The sequence below is a fragment of the Megachile rotundata genome, chromosome 2 (genome assembly GCF_050947335.1).
Source record: "Megachile rotundata isolate GNS110a chromosome 2, iyMegRotu1, whole genome shotgun sequence".
In the NCBI taxonomy this organism is placed as follows: Eukaryota; Metazoa; Arthropoda; class Insecta; order Hymenoptera; family Megachilidae; genus Megachile; species Megachile rotundata.
In genome coordinates, this window is record NC_134984.1 from 19,587,677 (window position 1) to 19,603,454 (window position 15,778).

General features: G+C 43.1%; 1 protein-coding gene across 15 annotated transcripts in view; it reads right to left on the bottom strand.

Moving 5' to 3' along the window:
- Positions 1–15,778, bottom strand: part of Rim (Rab3 interacting molecule) — an 86,233-nt gene that overhangs the window by 33,212 nt on the left and 37,243 nt on the right. For 9 of the 15 annotated variants that reach the window (XR_013037277.1, XR_013037278.1, XR_013037274.1 and 6 more), the window contains 6 exons: positions 15,272–15,461; positions 5,747–5,954; positions 4,320–4,583; positions 3,118–3,165; positions 1,388–1,652; positions 148–399 (listed from right to left, as the gene is read on the bottom strand). Coding sequence is in view for 1 of the 15 variants with exons in the window: in XM_076528929.1 (XP_076385044.1) it covers positions 148–399; positions 1,388–1,652; positions 3,118–3,165; positions 4,320–4,583; positions 5,747–5,954; positions 15,272–15,461 (1,227 nt within the window). In the remaining 14 variants the exon portion in view is untranslated. The remainder of the gene's footprint in view (positions 1–147; positions 400–1,387; positions 1,653–3,117; positions 3,166–4,319; positions 4,584–5,746; positions 5,955–15,271; positions 15,462–15,778) is intronic. The other 6 variants (XR_013037281.1, XR_013037279.1, XR_013037273.1 and 3 more) reach the window with 5 other exon arrangements.

The window sequence follows — 15,778 nt, forward strand, 5'->3', positions numbered from 1 at the left end:
GAGTATTCGTCAGTCACCAATCTCTAAGTCTCTCCTAGTCTCTCGTTGCAACAAGCGTACGAATGCGTTGGTAGCGATTGCGTCTCATCTCAGAGGCATGAAGAAACGAAAACGTTCTAATCTACCGAGCAGTGGTTGGTCACGTACCCAATGTATCGATGTTCACCGTGGCCGATCAGAGGTAGCCATTCAGGTTCCTCGTCCAGCCGAGCGGTCGCTAACTCTAGCACAGCTTCGCCCAGGAAGTCGTTCGTGTCGTACTTTCCGTAATCCCATACCGTGATCTCCAGCGCCCTTTTCCGAAGTTCTGGACCCCTGATACCCTCGTACACGAACGTCTGGTTCCAGCGAGGGTCGTTCGTGTTCGCCAACGTTTTGGTGCGTCTCTTCGACTTCTCGCTGCGTTCAAGCCAAATTTTAATTACTATTAATAGACAGGGATCATGGACCTCCCACGAACTGAAAATTCGTAGTGTATCGTGTGTAAAGTGTAACCCTATCTCCAATCCTCGATTCCTGAAATTCCAAATACGCAGCAAAGACCAATCTTTAAGTAGAACATGGGAATCTGGCTCGTCCTACACAAAAGTTACGTGAACGAGTGTAACGATTACTTCCGTACGCGGGCGAAATTGATGCGTAAATGGAACGACACCGCGATCAATGTCGAGCATTAACGAGATGGTAGCTCGAGCGAGACGAGCATGGGAAATAAAACGGTGGAATAGTTGGCAACCCGGCCAAATACGATGGCTATCTTTTGGCTCGCGATCGTTTCTTCGAGAAATGATTTATCTCGAGGAACGACAGCTTTTAGCATCGACATCGTGACGGTGGTGTCTCTCGCGCGCATAAGCGGACGCGAGACACGCGAGCGTCGGAGTTTCCGCGTCGTTGAGCTTCTTGTGCTCGATCCTTTTTGCGTCAATGCTACCACCCACGATGTAAGAAACTACCCGTCGATTTGGAACGAGACTTTCTGCTACATAAAATCAATGCACGAAATGTTTGCCGGCTTAGTATTCGCTTGTTAAGTCTCGAAACGACTCTTCGGAAATTAATTCTGGCAACGTGGATACTGCAACGTTTTCAAGTTAAAGCCGTTTTCTTTTTGAATCAATTTAACAATTTACATTTCTTTCGATTCTGTTGAGTAAATTATGAAATAGCAGATTTACAAAAATATAGCGATCAGGGACATGGTACGAAGAGGGATATACAGCAGAGTTTGGTACAATGTGGGTCAAACGTTGATCCACTTCTATTCGAAATTTCACTTATTTGTGTAACGAGTGTAAGGAACAGCATACGAAATAAGTATGCGAATTATTCGGTTTCTGTGGACTATTCCAGTGTGGTTTTTATCGGGGAAGTCGAGTTCACTCACCTCTTGTCCGGAAGCAGGAAGATCTTGGCGTAGGGATTTCTAGGTTGTCCGTTGCTCCTGGGCGTGAGCCCAGCCGCGCAGATCAACGTGACGATCAATCGAAGCGCCATAGGATCGAAACTCAGCTTCAGCTGAAGATTACCACCCACGTTCGCGTTGCCAGAAGGGTGGCGTAGATGTCTGGCGCGTCCCTGAGCGTGTAGATCCGGCGAGCCGGGCGAGGTCACTAAAACCGAAGGTTTCTCGCGCCTCGCGTCGTATAATTCTGCAAGTGATCGTTCAGTGCCGACTAGACTTTAGATTCTTCTTATAATCTGCTGTTTCTACGGGTCAAAATGTGTTGTACAAAGGTGGACTCTGGTGTAAGTGGGACGAGCCGCCGCTAGGATTTCACAGTTTATAAATTTATAAATCTCAAATTTTTAGTTCCAATTTCTAGTTTTAAATCTTTAAAGTCAAACTAAATCCTACATTTAACCCTTTGCGCTCGAGAGGCGCCTCTTAGGCACCATTCGATTTAATACAATAATTTAAAAGAAGCGTTATTTAATTAATTCTATAATAGTGCTTATGTGATGTATAAACATAGTGAAATAGATAATAGTGGAAATTATTAGTAGAGAAACAATAACTTCAAAAGAAGTCATTTAACATTTTAATTAATATTTTAAAGTTGCTGTTTGCAAACAGTAAAATTATCTTCGAGTGCAAAGGGTTAATTCTCAATTTTGACCATATCTGAAATCCCCAAATTTCCAAATTTGAATTTTTATGCCCCAGGGCAAGTGCCCGTTCGGCACTAACGGCGGCACTGGGACTCTTATCGGAACAGAAAACCTTCGAATACGTAAGGATGCAAATCCAGTGACGTTCGAGGGTGGTGCAAGAAGTTCCAGGAATTTGCGGTAAAATTTCCGATAAATTGCTAGTCCAGAACCGATTTACGACCGCTTTTCGAATCGTGTTGATTGTTAAGGGATTTACGATTCGAATTTCAGGGAAGAGTTGCACGTTTACATCCACTGTAATTTTTCTCCTCTGGTCGTGATCAAATTTCTGGGTAGATATTCCTGGGCAATATCACGTGCAGGGCGAACTGCTCGAAAACAAAGTAACATTTTCATACACCAAGTACAAACAGTATCCCTTCAACCTACTTTGTCGCTCTTGTATTTACAGGGATTATATTTATGTTAAATACACTGAAACCTCGCACATGACCTTGATATACGTTCTCAAGGTCATGAGGTTGAAAAGGATCGACCAATACAATAATCGCGACGATGCAGCATTCGAAGAATCTATAAAAAAGGGTAATTCGTATTACGTACAGAGGAATTCGGATACGAAACGACACAGGTGTGCGATAAACGTTAACACAAGCGTACTCGCTTGTTCTCAAGTTGTTGCTCCCATAAAACTATGCTCGTAAAACGGCGGTGTTAGCAGGGGGGTGCATTGGCACTACTTCTCTACGTTCTACGGTAAAACATCGACAATATAGTATACACAAAGCGAGATAAACAATGGTGAGGTCGTTGATTCGGAACGTCGATTTCTGTGCACAGTCTACGGGGATAATCCGCGATCCCGTTCGACAAGAGAACGGCGAACTCGTTCGCCGATTTTCTTGCGATCACCCCATAGATCATGGTCTAGAAGAAAGGAGGTGAACCGACAAACAGGGTAACACCGATTAGGATCGAGATTAAAGAAAATATTAGGCCTACCCCATAGGATACATTTCTTTAGACCTGGAATACGAAAAATCATATAATCTGTGACAATATAGCGTCGTTTTCAATGCGCTTAATTTTACTTATGGCTATAGATAGCTAGGGACCGATGCAAATTAGGGTAATTATGTAGAACCATTTAGTGTCTGCCATTCGTTTGCAAGATATGACGTTCACCATTAATCAGAAACTGGAGACAATATTCCACGTTACATTAATAGCAGAATTTTTGCTTCGATAGACAGCTCAGATGTGTACTGTTACGTCCCGTAATGAATCTTCAATACACAAAAATATTTTCTTGCATCTCATTTAAACCGAATACCGACATAAAATGTAAGGCATCGTTGAAATCAACGGGGTGGATCCCACATAATTACCCAAATCAATTTCGCCTCGAGATAATCTTGATCCAGAGAGTACCTCAAATCGAATCAGACTAAATAAGCTCTAGAAATCTCTATTCTACATGATTCTATAAGCACAAGTTGACATCTTCTCTGTGGTTCAAAGTTCTACCAAGTTTGATCTATCAGAACCCGAGCAATCGTCTCTACCTTCTCTAGCCTGTTCTAGGTGCGTACGCTTCAGGATGCGAGCATCATCTTCCACGTTCACGCGAACAAACTACGAAATAAGGTACGGTTTCGAAGCGGACGGGGATAGAAAAGAAATGAGAACGGCCCTTAAAATAGATCATCTCACAAGCAACGTGGTTTTCTGAAAGGCTACGCATTTTCTAATTAAATTAACAATTTCCAAATCTTCAAGTCTCCGAACTTGTTATCTGAGCACAGGGATGATTTAAAACTTAGCAGAAGTGTTTAACCTAATTTTAAATTACATAAATAAATTTTGAAAGAATTTATCGTGAACAAAAGCAACATCCACACATCTAAAAACTGAACGTCCACATACCAAGTATGTAACTGTTTACATCCCTAAAAAGAACCTCTCATAGATCATTGTTTAACACAAAAGCCAATAAGTTCTAAGATTACCCGTAAGAAATAAATTCGACTCTCAAGAAGCAACCGGAACCCAGTGTACATAAAAAGACTTCCCCGTAATACACGTAGCAAAAATAACCACGGTACTCGTAAGACGATCTAACAGTTCCTGAGAGCGTGTTTCGAGGGTGGAAAAAAGAAGAAGTAGAAAAACGGAGGACTCGGAAGGCAGAAGCGTATAGTCACCTTTGTGATGCGGTTGTTGCGGTCCGGACATCGACTCCGGGTGTTTTTGTCTCCACTGGGTCTGTGCGACGGTCCTCCGGGTGCTCATCGGCGTCGTGGGCGTCGGTCCTGCGGGCATCGTCACCGGACCGCTCGCCGTGGACAAATTTCGCGAAACTATCAGCTCCACTTGGGGCTCCTGCCTCGACTCGGCGATGATGTCGTAAACTTCTTGGAAACTCTTGCCCTGAAGGGACCTGCCATTCCACTTGATCACCTCGTCACCTGAAATCGTCGAATGTCCGATCGGTTCCTATTGAATCGCCCGCGGCGCGACAAACGTTTATTTACTTCAAAAGTTCCTTTGCTGAAAACGCTAAAGGGTGAACTGGCAGAGGAATGACACTTATTCTGTATCTGACGAAAAAATTTGGAAGTTGTCTAATTTTCAAGTTTTCATGTTTTCGAAGTACGGGGGATAGTCGAAAGGTGCACTCGTCACGAGATGTGCTCCGAGTAATAGAATTGCCAATTGTAATGTTTCTGTAGGTAATTCCGTAGGTACAAGGTAACGAGTGGATACAGTAGGTCAGATTGAGAAACAAGGGGAACCTAGTCAATGGACCTGGGTCCATTGGTCAGCGCGTAGAAATTCGGTGCGTGGAAATTCGGCGCGTAGAAATTCAGGGCGTGGAAATTCAGGGCGTGGAAATTCGGCGCGTGGAAATTCAGAGCATGGAAATTCGGCGCATGGAAATTCGGCGCGTGGAAATTCGGCGCGTAGAAATTCAGGGCGTGAAAATTCGGCGCGTAGAAATTCGGTGCGTGGAAATTCGGCGCGTAGAAATTCGGCGCGTAGAAATTCAGGGCGTGGAAATTCGGCGCGTGGAAATTCGACGCGTGGAAATTCGGCGCGTGGAAATTCGGTGCGTGGAATTTCAGGGCGTGGAAATTCAGCGCGTGGAAATTCGGCGCGTAGAAATTCAGAGCGTGGAAATTCGGCGCGTAAAAATTCGGTGCGTGGAAATTCGGCGCGTAGAAAATCGGTGCGTGGAAATTCGGCGCGTGGAAATTCGGCGCGTAGAAATTCAGAGCGTGGAAATTCGGCGCGTAAAAATTCGGTGCGTGGAAATTCGGCGCGTGAAAATTCGGCGCGTGGAAATTCGGCGCGTGGAAATTCGGCGCGTAGAAATTCAGAGCATGGAAATTCGGCGCGTAGAAATTTGGTGCGTAGAAATTCGGCGCGTGGAAATTCGGCGCGTAGAAATTCGATGCGTGAAAATTCGGCGCGTAGAGATTCGGCGCGTGGAAATTCGGCGCGTGGATACAAGGTAATGAGTGGATACAGTAGGTCAGATTGAGAAACAAGAGGAACGTAGTCAATGGACTAGGGTTCATCTTGTAACGGGTGCAGATAGATGGCAGGTCAGAGGTATTTATCGTCTTACCGGGTCTCAGTTGACCTTCGATGTCGGCCGTGCTCCCCTCCTTGACCTTCTCGATGACGGCGCCCATGGAGCCATCTTCCAACAGTTTCCCGCCGACGACTTTGAGCCCGAGTATGCTACTACTGCTTCCGGAACCGTGTTGCTTCCGCAACACCATGTGGCCAATGATCTTCTGGCCGTCTCTGCTCATTTGCCAGGATAACGGATGCTACGAAGCGCGGAGAACGGGTTTTGGTTTTTCCTTTCAACGTCAGACTCTCGGTCGCGTTCTTGTGATATGAGAAAGGGGGGCAAGGGAGAACGCGTGTGCGCGCTCGAAAATTGGAAAACTCCTTTCCAAATTTCGAACGCGATCGAATCGATCGCTATAATGGTGGTAATTCGTGAACGGACTTGTGAACGTTGATGATATCAAGCTGACGTTCCTGGATGACTATCCTGCGCTGCGTCCCCGCGCAAATCGTACGATAATCGATCGGACACGAACAAAAACTTGCAGCTTATTGATTTTGTTATCAGTCGCAAGATATTCGGCTCGCAGGAAATTCTGATGAAAGAGAAGCTGAAGAGAGTGGTCTTTCTGGCGACGTGATGCACATACGAGAGGATACTTGAAAATTCGCTACGATAAGGCCGGTGAAAAAGCTGCGATTTTGGGAACATTTATCAAAACGTCCAAACGTCAAAAATTTTAAACGATGTTTCTCCATGAGCTCTGTTAATGAACCGACAATTGACCAGGGAAATTAAAAATTAATATTCTATTTCACCGATGAAAATATTTCATTCCGAATTGCTCTGCTTGCATTCATATAAATTAAAACCTTATTTATTTCAACGAATACACGTTCCCAAAATTCGGTAACTTTGTTCACCGCCATGCAGGATAAAAACCTGATGGTTCAGATATCCTCTCGCCGAAAGTGTTCATGGTGTGGATCTACATGTTCCAAGGCGCATGTATGGTAAAACGATCAAGCTTGACACCAGGAAGAAAGCACGCTATCGTACATACTACACTATGTATGCGTGTCTAAACGGTATGAACAGATCACTAGATACACATGCTTCACCCATGCTTTATCGACGAGCATACGAGCAGAAAAGCGGCAATCAGTCCCTTCGAACGTCCTATGTTCGAGGTCCTCAAGGTATCCAGGCATGCAACAGCGACGTGATCGAATCGCGTCAAAGAAAAACCGTGAAAGTGAAGCTTCTCTGTCGAAGAGCGACTCGATTCATCTGGTGGATCTACTTTAGGGAGAGGGGTCGCCTCCTTCCGGTTTACCAGTCGTGTCGTTCTGACCGAGTCTTTCGATGCCGCTCCGAGATTTTTATCCTTACGCTACCATTTCTGCGATCCTATGATAAGTACTTAATCTCGGTGTAATTGGCTGCTTCGAACAATTAACACATTTTTACGACCTCTCCTAGATAGATATAAATTAAATGTTTTACTAACGAAGTTTAACGAACCACCCAAAGTTGAGAACGCTCGTTAAATCTGGAATTCTCTGTTATACGGTTGAATACGATCTTTTTCTTCTGTGATAATCCTTTGCTGAAAACGCTAAAGGGTGAACTGGCAGAGGAATGACACTTATTCTGTATCTGACGAAAAAATTTGGAAGTTGTCTAATTTTCAAATTTCCATGTTTTTGAAGTACGGTGGATAGTCGAAAGGTGCACTCGTCACGAGATGTGCTCTGAGTAATAAAATTGCCAAGTGTTTCTGTAGGTAATTCCGTAGGTACAAAGTAACGAGTGGATACAGTAGGTCAGATTGAGAAACAAGGGGAACCTAGTCAATGGACTAGGGTCCATTGGTCAGCGCGTAGAAATTCGGCGCGTGGAAATTCGGCGCGTGGAAATTCGGGGCGTGGAAATTCGGCGCGTGGAAATTCGACGCGTAGAAATTCAGGGCGTGGAAATTCGGCGCGTGGAAATTCGACGCGCAGAAATTCAGGGCGTGGAAATTCGGCGCGTGGAAATTCGGTGCGTGGAAATTCGACGCGTAGAAATTCGGCGCGTGAAAATTCGACGCGTGGAAATTCGGCGCGTAGAAATTCGGTGCGTGGAAATTCGGCGCGTGGAAATTCGACGCGTAGAAATTTGGCGCGTGAAAATTCGACGCGTGGAAATTCGGCGCGTGAAAATTCGGCGCGTGGAAATTCGGCGCGTAGAAATTCAGAGCGTGGAAGTTCGACGCGTAGAAATTCGGCGCGTGGAAATTCGGCGCGTAGAAATTCGGTGCGTGGAAATTCGACGCGTAGAAATTCAGAGCGTGGAAGTTCGACGCGTAGAAATTCGGCGCGTGGAAATTCGGCGCGTAGAAATTCGGTGCGTGGAAATTCGACGCGTAGAAATTCGGCGCGTGAAAATTCGGCGCGTGGAAATTCGACGCGTGGAAATTCGGCTCTAATGCCGCAATTAGAGATATTTTTGCGAAGTGGGATACTTTAGGGGTCGCAAATTCCAAAATTGGGAGATTGGAAAATTAAACATTTGAAGAAGATAAGAAGTCATGTAATTTAAACGTGACACGTGGATTAATAATACATACGTTGATACATTGCGAGAAAGATAAATTTGGAGCAATAGGATCCATAGGTCATGAACCTTAACCCAAGAGTCTTGTAAGTTCGAATTTCTTTCGAAAGGTTTCGAGCGCAGCCAATTACATCCGTTTTCGGTTTCCGGGACGCCCAAAGTCGCGCGCGGATTTATCAAAAGCCGTCGTGAAACCGATCGACGGGAGCTAACGAGGTCGTCGAGACTCGCCACCGCTTCGGATATCCTTTGGCCGTGCTCCAATTCGATTAATTATGAAACAGGTACGCCTCTCTCTCAACAACCTGGCTGGCATCCTTTCGGTCCCTTTTAATTGGACGTTTCGGATCGGTTGCGGCTCGCGAAATCGTCTCGACTTCTCCGTGGACTGGCACTCGTCACGCGTCGGTGTTAAACTGACTCGCGATTTAAAACGTTCTTCGCGGCACGATACACGAACTCTTTGCAATTAAATTCTAAAGAAAACCTTTATTCAATTGTACCAAAGAGACGTACATATATCAAGAAGTGTATCAAGAAGGGTATCAAGAAGTGTATTAACACGTTGACTGCCACGTCATCCATATATGGGTGACACTTAAGTTGCGAAACTGATCTAACATGAGTATTATTAAAAATTTGTTTGCTTTCCTCATAAAAAATTCTTGCATTAATTATATGCATCTATGGAAAAGAAATGTAATAAGATATTGTAAAAAATATTTGGTAAAATTTATTAAAAATTAAAACACTACTTGATGCAATTTTCAATTGTTTCAATGTGGCAGTCAATGTGTTAAAGAGACAGTAGTATTTCCCATCATTAAGGTACATCTTTTATTCGTGAATTTTCCTTCAAGAATTTTTACCCAAAATGTTAACCCTTAAATGCATGATTTTCTAATTTTACCAAAAGTTATCAACTAACAAAATACCTTGAAAGCGGTTGATTCAAATTAAAACGAACAGATGTATTGTGTATTTGATTGGTACGTGGCATATCTGCAACACTACTCATTGCAGGTTTCCTACATTTTGTATATTATTTATAAGATTAAAACTGGTATGTTGCATTTATACAACTATATGCATTTAAAGGTTAAGTTGTGACAATTTACTTTGACTATGGTTAGCCATATTGAGAAATATTCAGCTTGCGTTTCGTCAACATTCGTATAAAGCGCGCACAAAGAGACGTAATAAACGTTCAGTCGATAAGTAGCAGCTTAATCCCGGAAGAGGGTCGATCTTGATTTAACCGATGAAGAAGAAAAAGAAGAAGAAGAGTATAAGACGAACCGACAGCAGATAAATTGCTCGATTGCCGTCCGTTTACTCGGTCCGAATTTAATCTTGCTTATTTTCCTTGCATAATTGGAACACGGCCTCCCACCGCTTCCCTGTCTTTTTCCATTTATCGAACGATGATCCGCATGATCGGCCCGCCTATCGTCAACGTTGGATGCACGCGATTGACCCGTTAAAGAATCGCTCGTTCCCGTTGCTAGAAATCATTCCTCGCGAGATCAAAAACGCAAGGATTATCCGTGGAAACTAAAAGAGGACGATCGAACGATATTTTCGTCTTCGAGAACTCGGTCAACGATACAGAGATCCCGTTACAATTGAAGTTGTCTCTCTCGATGGAAATTTTTTTTTACGAAATGTCTTGGAAGAAATAATAATCTTTGCTAAACATTGCATGGAATTTCGATTAAAATTCTTCAACGTACGGAATCGTGTTTGCGTCTCGAAGATATTATTCTTCCTTTGCTTCTGTTCTTTTGAAACGGAAAGAAATCTTGCAGGCAGACATTTTGTCGATAAAACCAAAATATTCCGCGTTCTACTTCTTTTCGGATCGAGGAGGTACTCTGATTAATGCAAATTTCGAAACTTTCAAGTCTCTGCAGAGCTGAAAATTATCTAATCTTCCAACTTCCAAATCGCAACATATTCCGCAAATTCTTCTAACCTTTAGACTTCTATATCTTCGAATTTACTGAAATACATCGTCTCCCGTTAAGTAAGGTACAAAAATAGGTAAGCATCCAGCCACGAGAGGATTAGAGGCAACTTCAATTCCATCGGGAGCAATTCGCGTCACCGTGATGGTTCTTAATTCCCAAGTTCTTGAACGTTTCGAAGGAACGATTAATCGGAGTCCAGGTGACGGACAGGACGAATGTGTTCCACGGTTACGCGGATAACTGGTCGTGTTCCGTTCGAACGGTTTCACCGGAGGTACCCATCGGCCTCCGTCCACACATCCATACACACATTCGGGTGGAACGGGAAGGATTCGAAAGAATGGCTTTGCAACGGACGGATCGAAATTCGAAGCCGATTTACGGGGTCGTATAATAACAATAACGGATAATCGAACCGTGGTTGGCCATCGGCCGTCCCGACGCCGGCAAATTGACAAATACGCTCGGCAAGGAGAGGCTATCGGAAAACCAGCGTCCGAACAGTGAAACTGGGCGCCCGGAAGAACAATGACGGACGATGATGACCCGCCTATTTACTGCCTAGCTCGATTTTCACGCGATCATTCGCTACGAAACAGTTGAAACCTGTCTCGCTAGGCTCCGTCGTCAACTGGGATGGAATCTTTTCAATTCGTGTGATCTATGTACTTTATCAAAATGAGCTGAACATCTTTCAGCTTCTGTATTATAAAATTCGTATTGTGATCTTCTTTATTATTACAAAAATTATTGGGTTATCCCTTTGCGCTCGAGAGGTGACTCTCAGTCGCCATTTTATTTAATACAATAATTTGAAACAAGCATTTTTTAACTGATTCTATAATATGACACGTGTGATGTATAAACATAGTGAAACAAAGAATAATGGAAATTATTAGTAGAAAAATAATAACCTCAAAAAAATTTATTTAACTCTCTAAGTTTTAAAGTTGCTGTTTGTAAACAGTCAAATTATCTTCGAGTGCAAAGGGTTAAATATATAAATGTATTTATGAGAGTCCCGTTTAACCCCTTCCCGTGTCATTCATTTATCAGATGCGTCAGTCAAGACTAACTATTCAGGACTCTAACAAAACGAGCAAAGAAAATTAAAATGTTCTAAGTATTTTATATTCGAGGATCCTTGATAACGCAACTTATACTTGGATCTAAATTTCATGTTGAGTATTCAAAATTTGAGTAAGTCACATCTGAGCTGTGAGTGCATCAAGATTCGAGAAGAGGTTAAAGAAAGAGTGTCAATGTCTAACAGAAGGAACTCCAATTTTATGAAGAAAAGTGTTCAGCTTCTAAATTGTCCCACTTAAGATCCAATATCCAACGAATAAGGTAGACAAAAATAATTAACAAAGACTTGTAATTAATGAAGACTTGTGAAGATTTTAAGGATAATCTAAGTGAAACACCTTGTATAAGATGAACGCCGAAATAATATTGATTCCATCCAAGTCGTGGACGAAGAAACACTCTCTTTTTAAAGCTCCATTTTCGTGTCTCCCCTTAATCAAGCATTCCATAAAGAACGTTCGAAGGGGGCTGATGCAAAGAGAGGAGAGCGCCGTTTATATTAGCCCGAGAAATTATCGTCGGCGCAAAGGAACATGTTCTCAATTAACGCAGCGTCAAAGGCTTCGTTTCGAAATTCGACGAACGAAACGTCTCGTCGAAACTCGATTGAACTCTGCCACCCTCTCTAGCCTCTAGCTCCTATCGTTTAACCCTTTCGCTTAGAAAAGCGTATACATACGCTCTCCTTTGCAAACGGCGTATATATGCGCTCTCGATAAGGCACTGTTCATTCTGACGTATCGTTAACGCGGGTCTGATTTCGAAATTATATGTTATGGCGGATGTATCGTGTGGTGAATGTCGATGGTGAGAGATGAGAATCGTGTACGAATGTAACCTTGTAGCCTGCATACAAAGTTCGAAGAATGCACTGGAGATTCGTGTGATTTTGATGAACGGATGGAGAGAAAATCGGCGGGAGAAGTGTGAAGAATATTCACAATGAATACCTCGTATCTGCGCGATCGGTAATGCAAGATGCAGCGTGCGCACTCGAGTTGCATTTGCGAAATTTCAAATTTTGTTTCAATAAAAAATTATAAAAAGGTAGGTTTATGAAGTTGTTGGATGATCAAATCATTATACAGTAGCCACATTTATTAACATTGGTCCAATTAAAATAATTTTAATTTTCATTATTCGTCGAGTGTTCAAAATACGAAAAGTAGCATCAATCTTGTTCAATATTTCTATAAATAACAAACAGTGTGTAAGTGCATCTTGCATCACCCGATCGTGCAAATAAAGCAAACGATTAGTGACCAGAAATCGAACCTCCGTGATAATGAGTCCACTGACACCCCTATTTAACATAGAATCTAAGCCCACATAGATGAAAAACTGACGAGAGCTACCTGATGAAGGATTCACAGGGATGATGAGAAAGAAATGAGTTTCGCGAAGAAAGCGACATGGCGTCCTATTCTAAGCGACTAAATCACGGGGCGAGTCCCGGGGGTTTGTTCGTGGCGTGAGATCAACTCAAGACTCATGCGATGGTGCGATTATCTACACGTTGCCAGGAACGTCGCATTCGTCGAGTCGTGTTCGTCAAATATTGTCGCTACGTGACGCGTTTTTCGTCGGGCTAAAGAGCCGAGGATTTGCACGCGACAACAATGGTGTGCGTCGTGGAACGTGTCGTAACGAATGGTAATGGAGAGTAATCCAAGCGCGGAAGCTTTGAAGCTCGAGATTTTCGGGTGTATCGAGCAAAAGAGGTTTCTTCGTCGCAAAGTAAAAAAAGAATGGACAGAAATGAAATGATGGGGAATCGATGAAAGTTTGTACACGTGGGTCTTCCGATATTTTTTTTAATCGACCGATATTCGACGTGGTTACAGTACCGCTCAAAATTATTCGAACGATGTGGTTCTGGGAGTTAATTGTTTCTGTTGATTGCTTAGTATACAAGTATTGTAGAAACTTGATATTTATCTTGCAAGTTTGCGGATGTTTAAAGCCCCTAATTGAAGAAAATATCGAGATCAAAAGATTCTGATAGTACTTTGAAACTGAATTTAAATAGGAATAACAATGAATTCGAATCATCCTCAATTTCATCGTAAAAATATGTTAAGCATTCAACTATAAAATCTAAAATGTTACAAAATATTCGCTAATTCCGAAACCTCTTCTGCTAGAACATCGATTACAGGCCTTCGACAGGGACTGGAGCATCTGAAGTAAAAAATGTAGCTTATCTATATAAATGTATCTGAAATTAACACGTTCGAATACTTTTGAGCGATACTGTATGTGCACACGTTCACGTATTAACCCCTTCGTTAAGTGTGTCGAAATCAAGGTGGAAGAAAGCCTCTAAAGAAGGTTGCATCTACTCGTGTCTGGTGCTACGTCTACTTGGAATAACTATACGCAGAACGGAAATCGAACACAAATTTGCTGCACGCGAATTCGCGTGGTGGTGACGAACGAAAGGGTTAAATCGACGCGTGGCTAAACACTACTCTAATCACACGAACCAATCGGATCAGGCACTAACAGACCACGGTATTTAGCCTTCTATGCTGTCACTAATGAGAACTAAAGCTATGGAAAAAAAGCAAGGAACGAAGAAGAATTGAACCGTATTCCACTTTGGACGACAGAGACCCGCCATGATTTAAGCGGCTGCGAGAAAAATCTGGCCGCGACGCGATACACGAAAAGCGTTCTAATTATGCATTTAAGTATTTGCTTGTTGATTAGGAGAGCGACAGAGACCCCTTTTACTCGATCACCGGCTAATTTCGTTTCCTAGTTTTCTATACCAGGCATGACCAAGTGTAAGTCACCTGGTACCCTCATTATATTTTCGATGTATTTTCAAATTTACAAATTTTTTAGATTTGTGTTTTGAGAAAGGGGGTTTGGCTGCAAGGATTTAGTTAGGGATGTAGGGATGCAGAGTTTCATGATTTGGAGATGCGGAGGGAGGACTGAAGGCTGCAAGGATTTAGTTAGGGATGTAGGGATGCAGAGTTTCGTGATTTGGAGATTTAGGGATTTGGAGGGTTAGGAACTTGAGGACCTGGGAATTTGGAGGGTTAGGCACTTGAGGACTTGGGACTTTGGAGAGTTAGGGACTTCAGGACTTGGGAATTTGGAGAGTTAGGCACTTGAGGACTTGGGAATTGGAGAGTTAGGGACTTCAGGACTTGGGAATTTGGAGAGTTAGGCACTTGAGGACTTGGGAATTGGAGAGTTAGGGACTTCAGGACTTGGGAATTTGGAGAGTTAGGCACTTGAGGACTTGGGAATTTGGAGAGTTAGGCACTTGAGGGCTTGGGAATTTGGAGAGTTAGGGACTTCAGGACTTGGGAATTTGGAGAGTTAGGCACTCGAGGACTTGGGAATTTGGAGAGTTAGGCACTTGAGGGCTTGGGAATTTGGAGAGTTAGGGACTTCAGGACTTGGGAATTTGGAGAGTTAGGCACTCGAGGACTTGGAAACTCAGAGATTTAGAGATTCAGGAATTTCGAGATTTGAAGATTTGGAAATTTAGAGACGTAGAAAGTTTGAAGTTTGGAACTTGAGGATTTAAGGGATTGAAAGTTATGGAAACTTGAGAATTCTGGGATCTGGAAATTTGAGAGGTTGCTAAGTTAGAAATGTTGACATTTTAGTAACTGAAGATTTGAGACTCTTAGAGATTTGCAAATCTGAGAATTTGTAAACATAAGAAATAAACTTTTTATAGGATCATCCTATGCACTCCAAAATCCTGTTCAACCTAAAAAACAGCAAAGTACCTACTATCCAGCATAATTCAGAAAAGTATCGCATAAGCACTTGATCATGCCTGTTCTAACGAAGCGACCGCCTGCCTGCATCACTCGAAGGCACCTCGAATCGAACTCTATCCTATTCGACCAGCAGATTTGGTCGAGTTTGAGGAGTGTCGGGCCCGTACCTTGGGCAGGTCGCCCCTGTTGCTGTCCTCACTGCTCGTGAACGTGCTAGAGGTGTCTATTCCGGAGTCTTTGGTCGCGCTGTCTTGGCTACCCTGCCGATCGGCCTCCCAAGACCAATCCTCCTGAGGGCCGCCGACATTGGTCCCACCGTCAAATCGCACTGTCTTTTTCCCCCTTCTCTCCGTGAACCTGATGGACACGCCACATACACAGAGATACGAGAGAGAGACACGTTTCTGTACCGTGTGTTTGCGATGCTATGTAAACGTGTTTGTGGTGGTGTACTTTCTCGAATGTGTTCCTTTATGCTTCTCTCTGTGCCACGCTTCTTCGCACCTTCTCGATCACGAGCCAGCTATGGCTAACCCGAGATATCGGAGGTGTGGATCGTTTCACGTGATCGTTTCTTTGACAATGTTTGTAATTCTCATGAAATCGACAAGAAAATTAGTAACATTTGAAGAGTAACATTTTCACAAGCTTTTCACTTTTAAACAGCACACTAT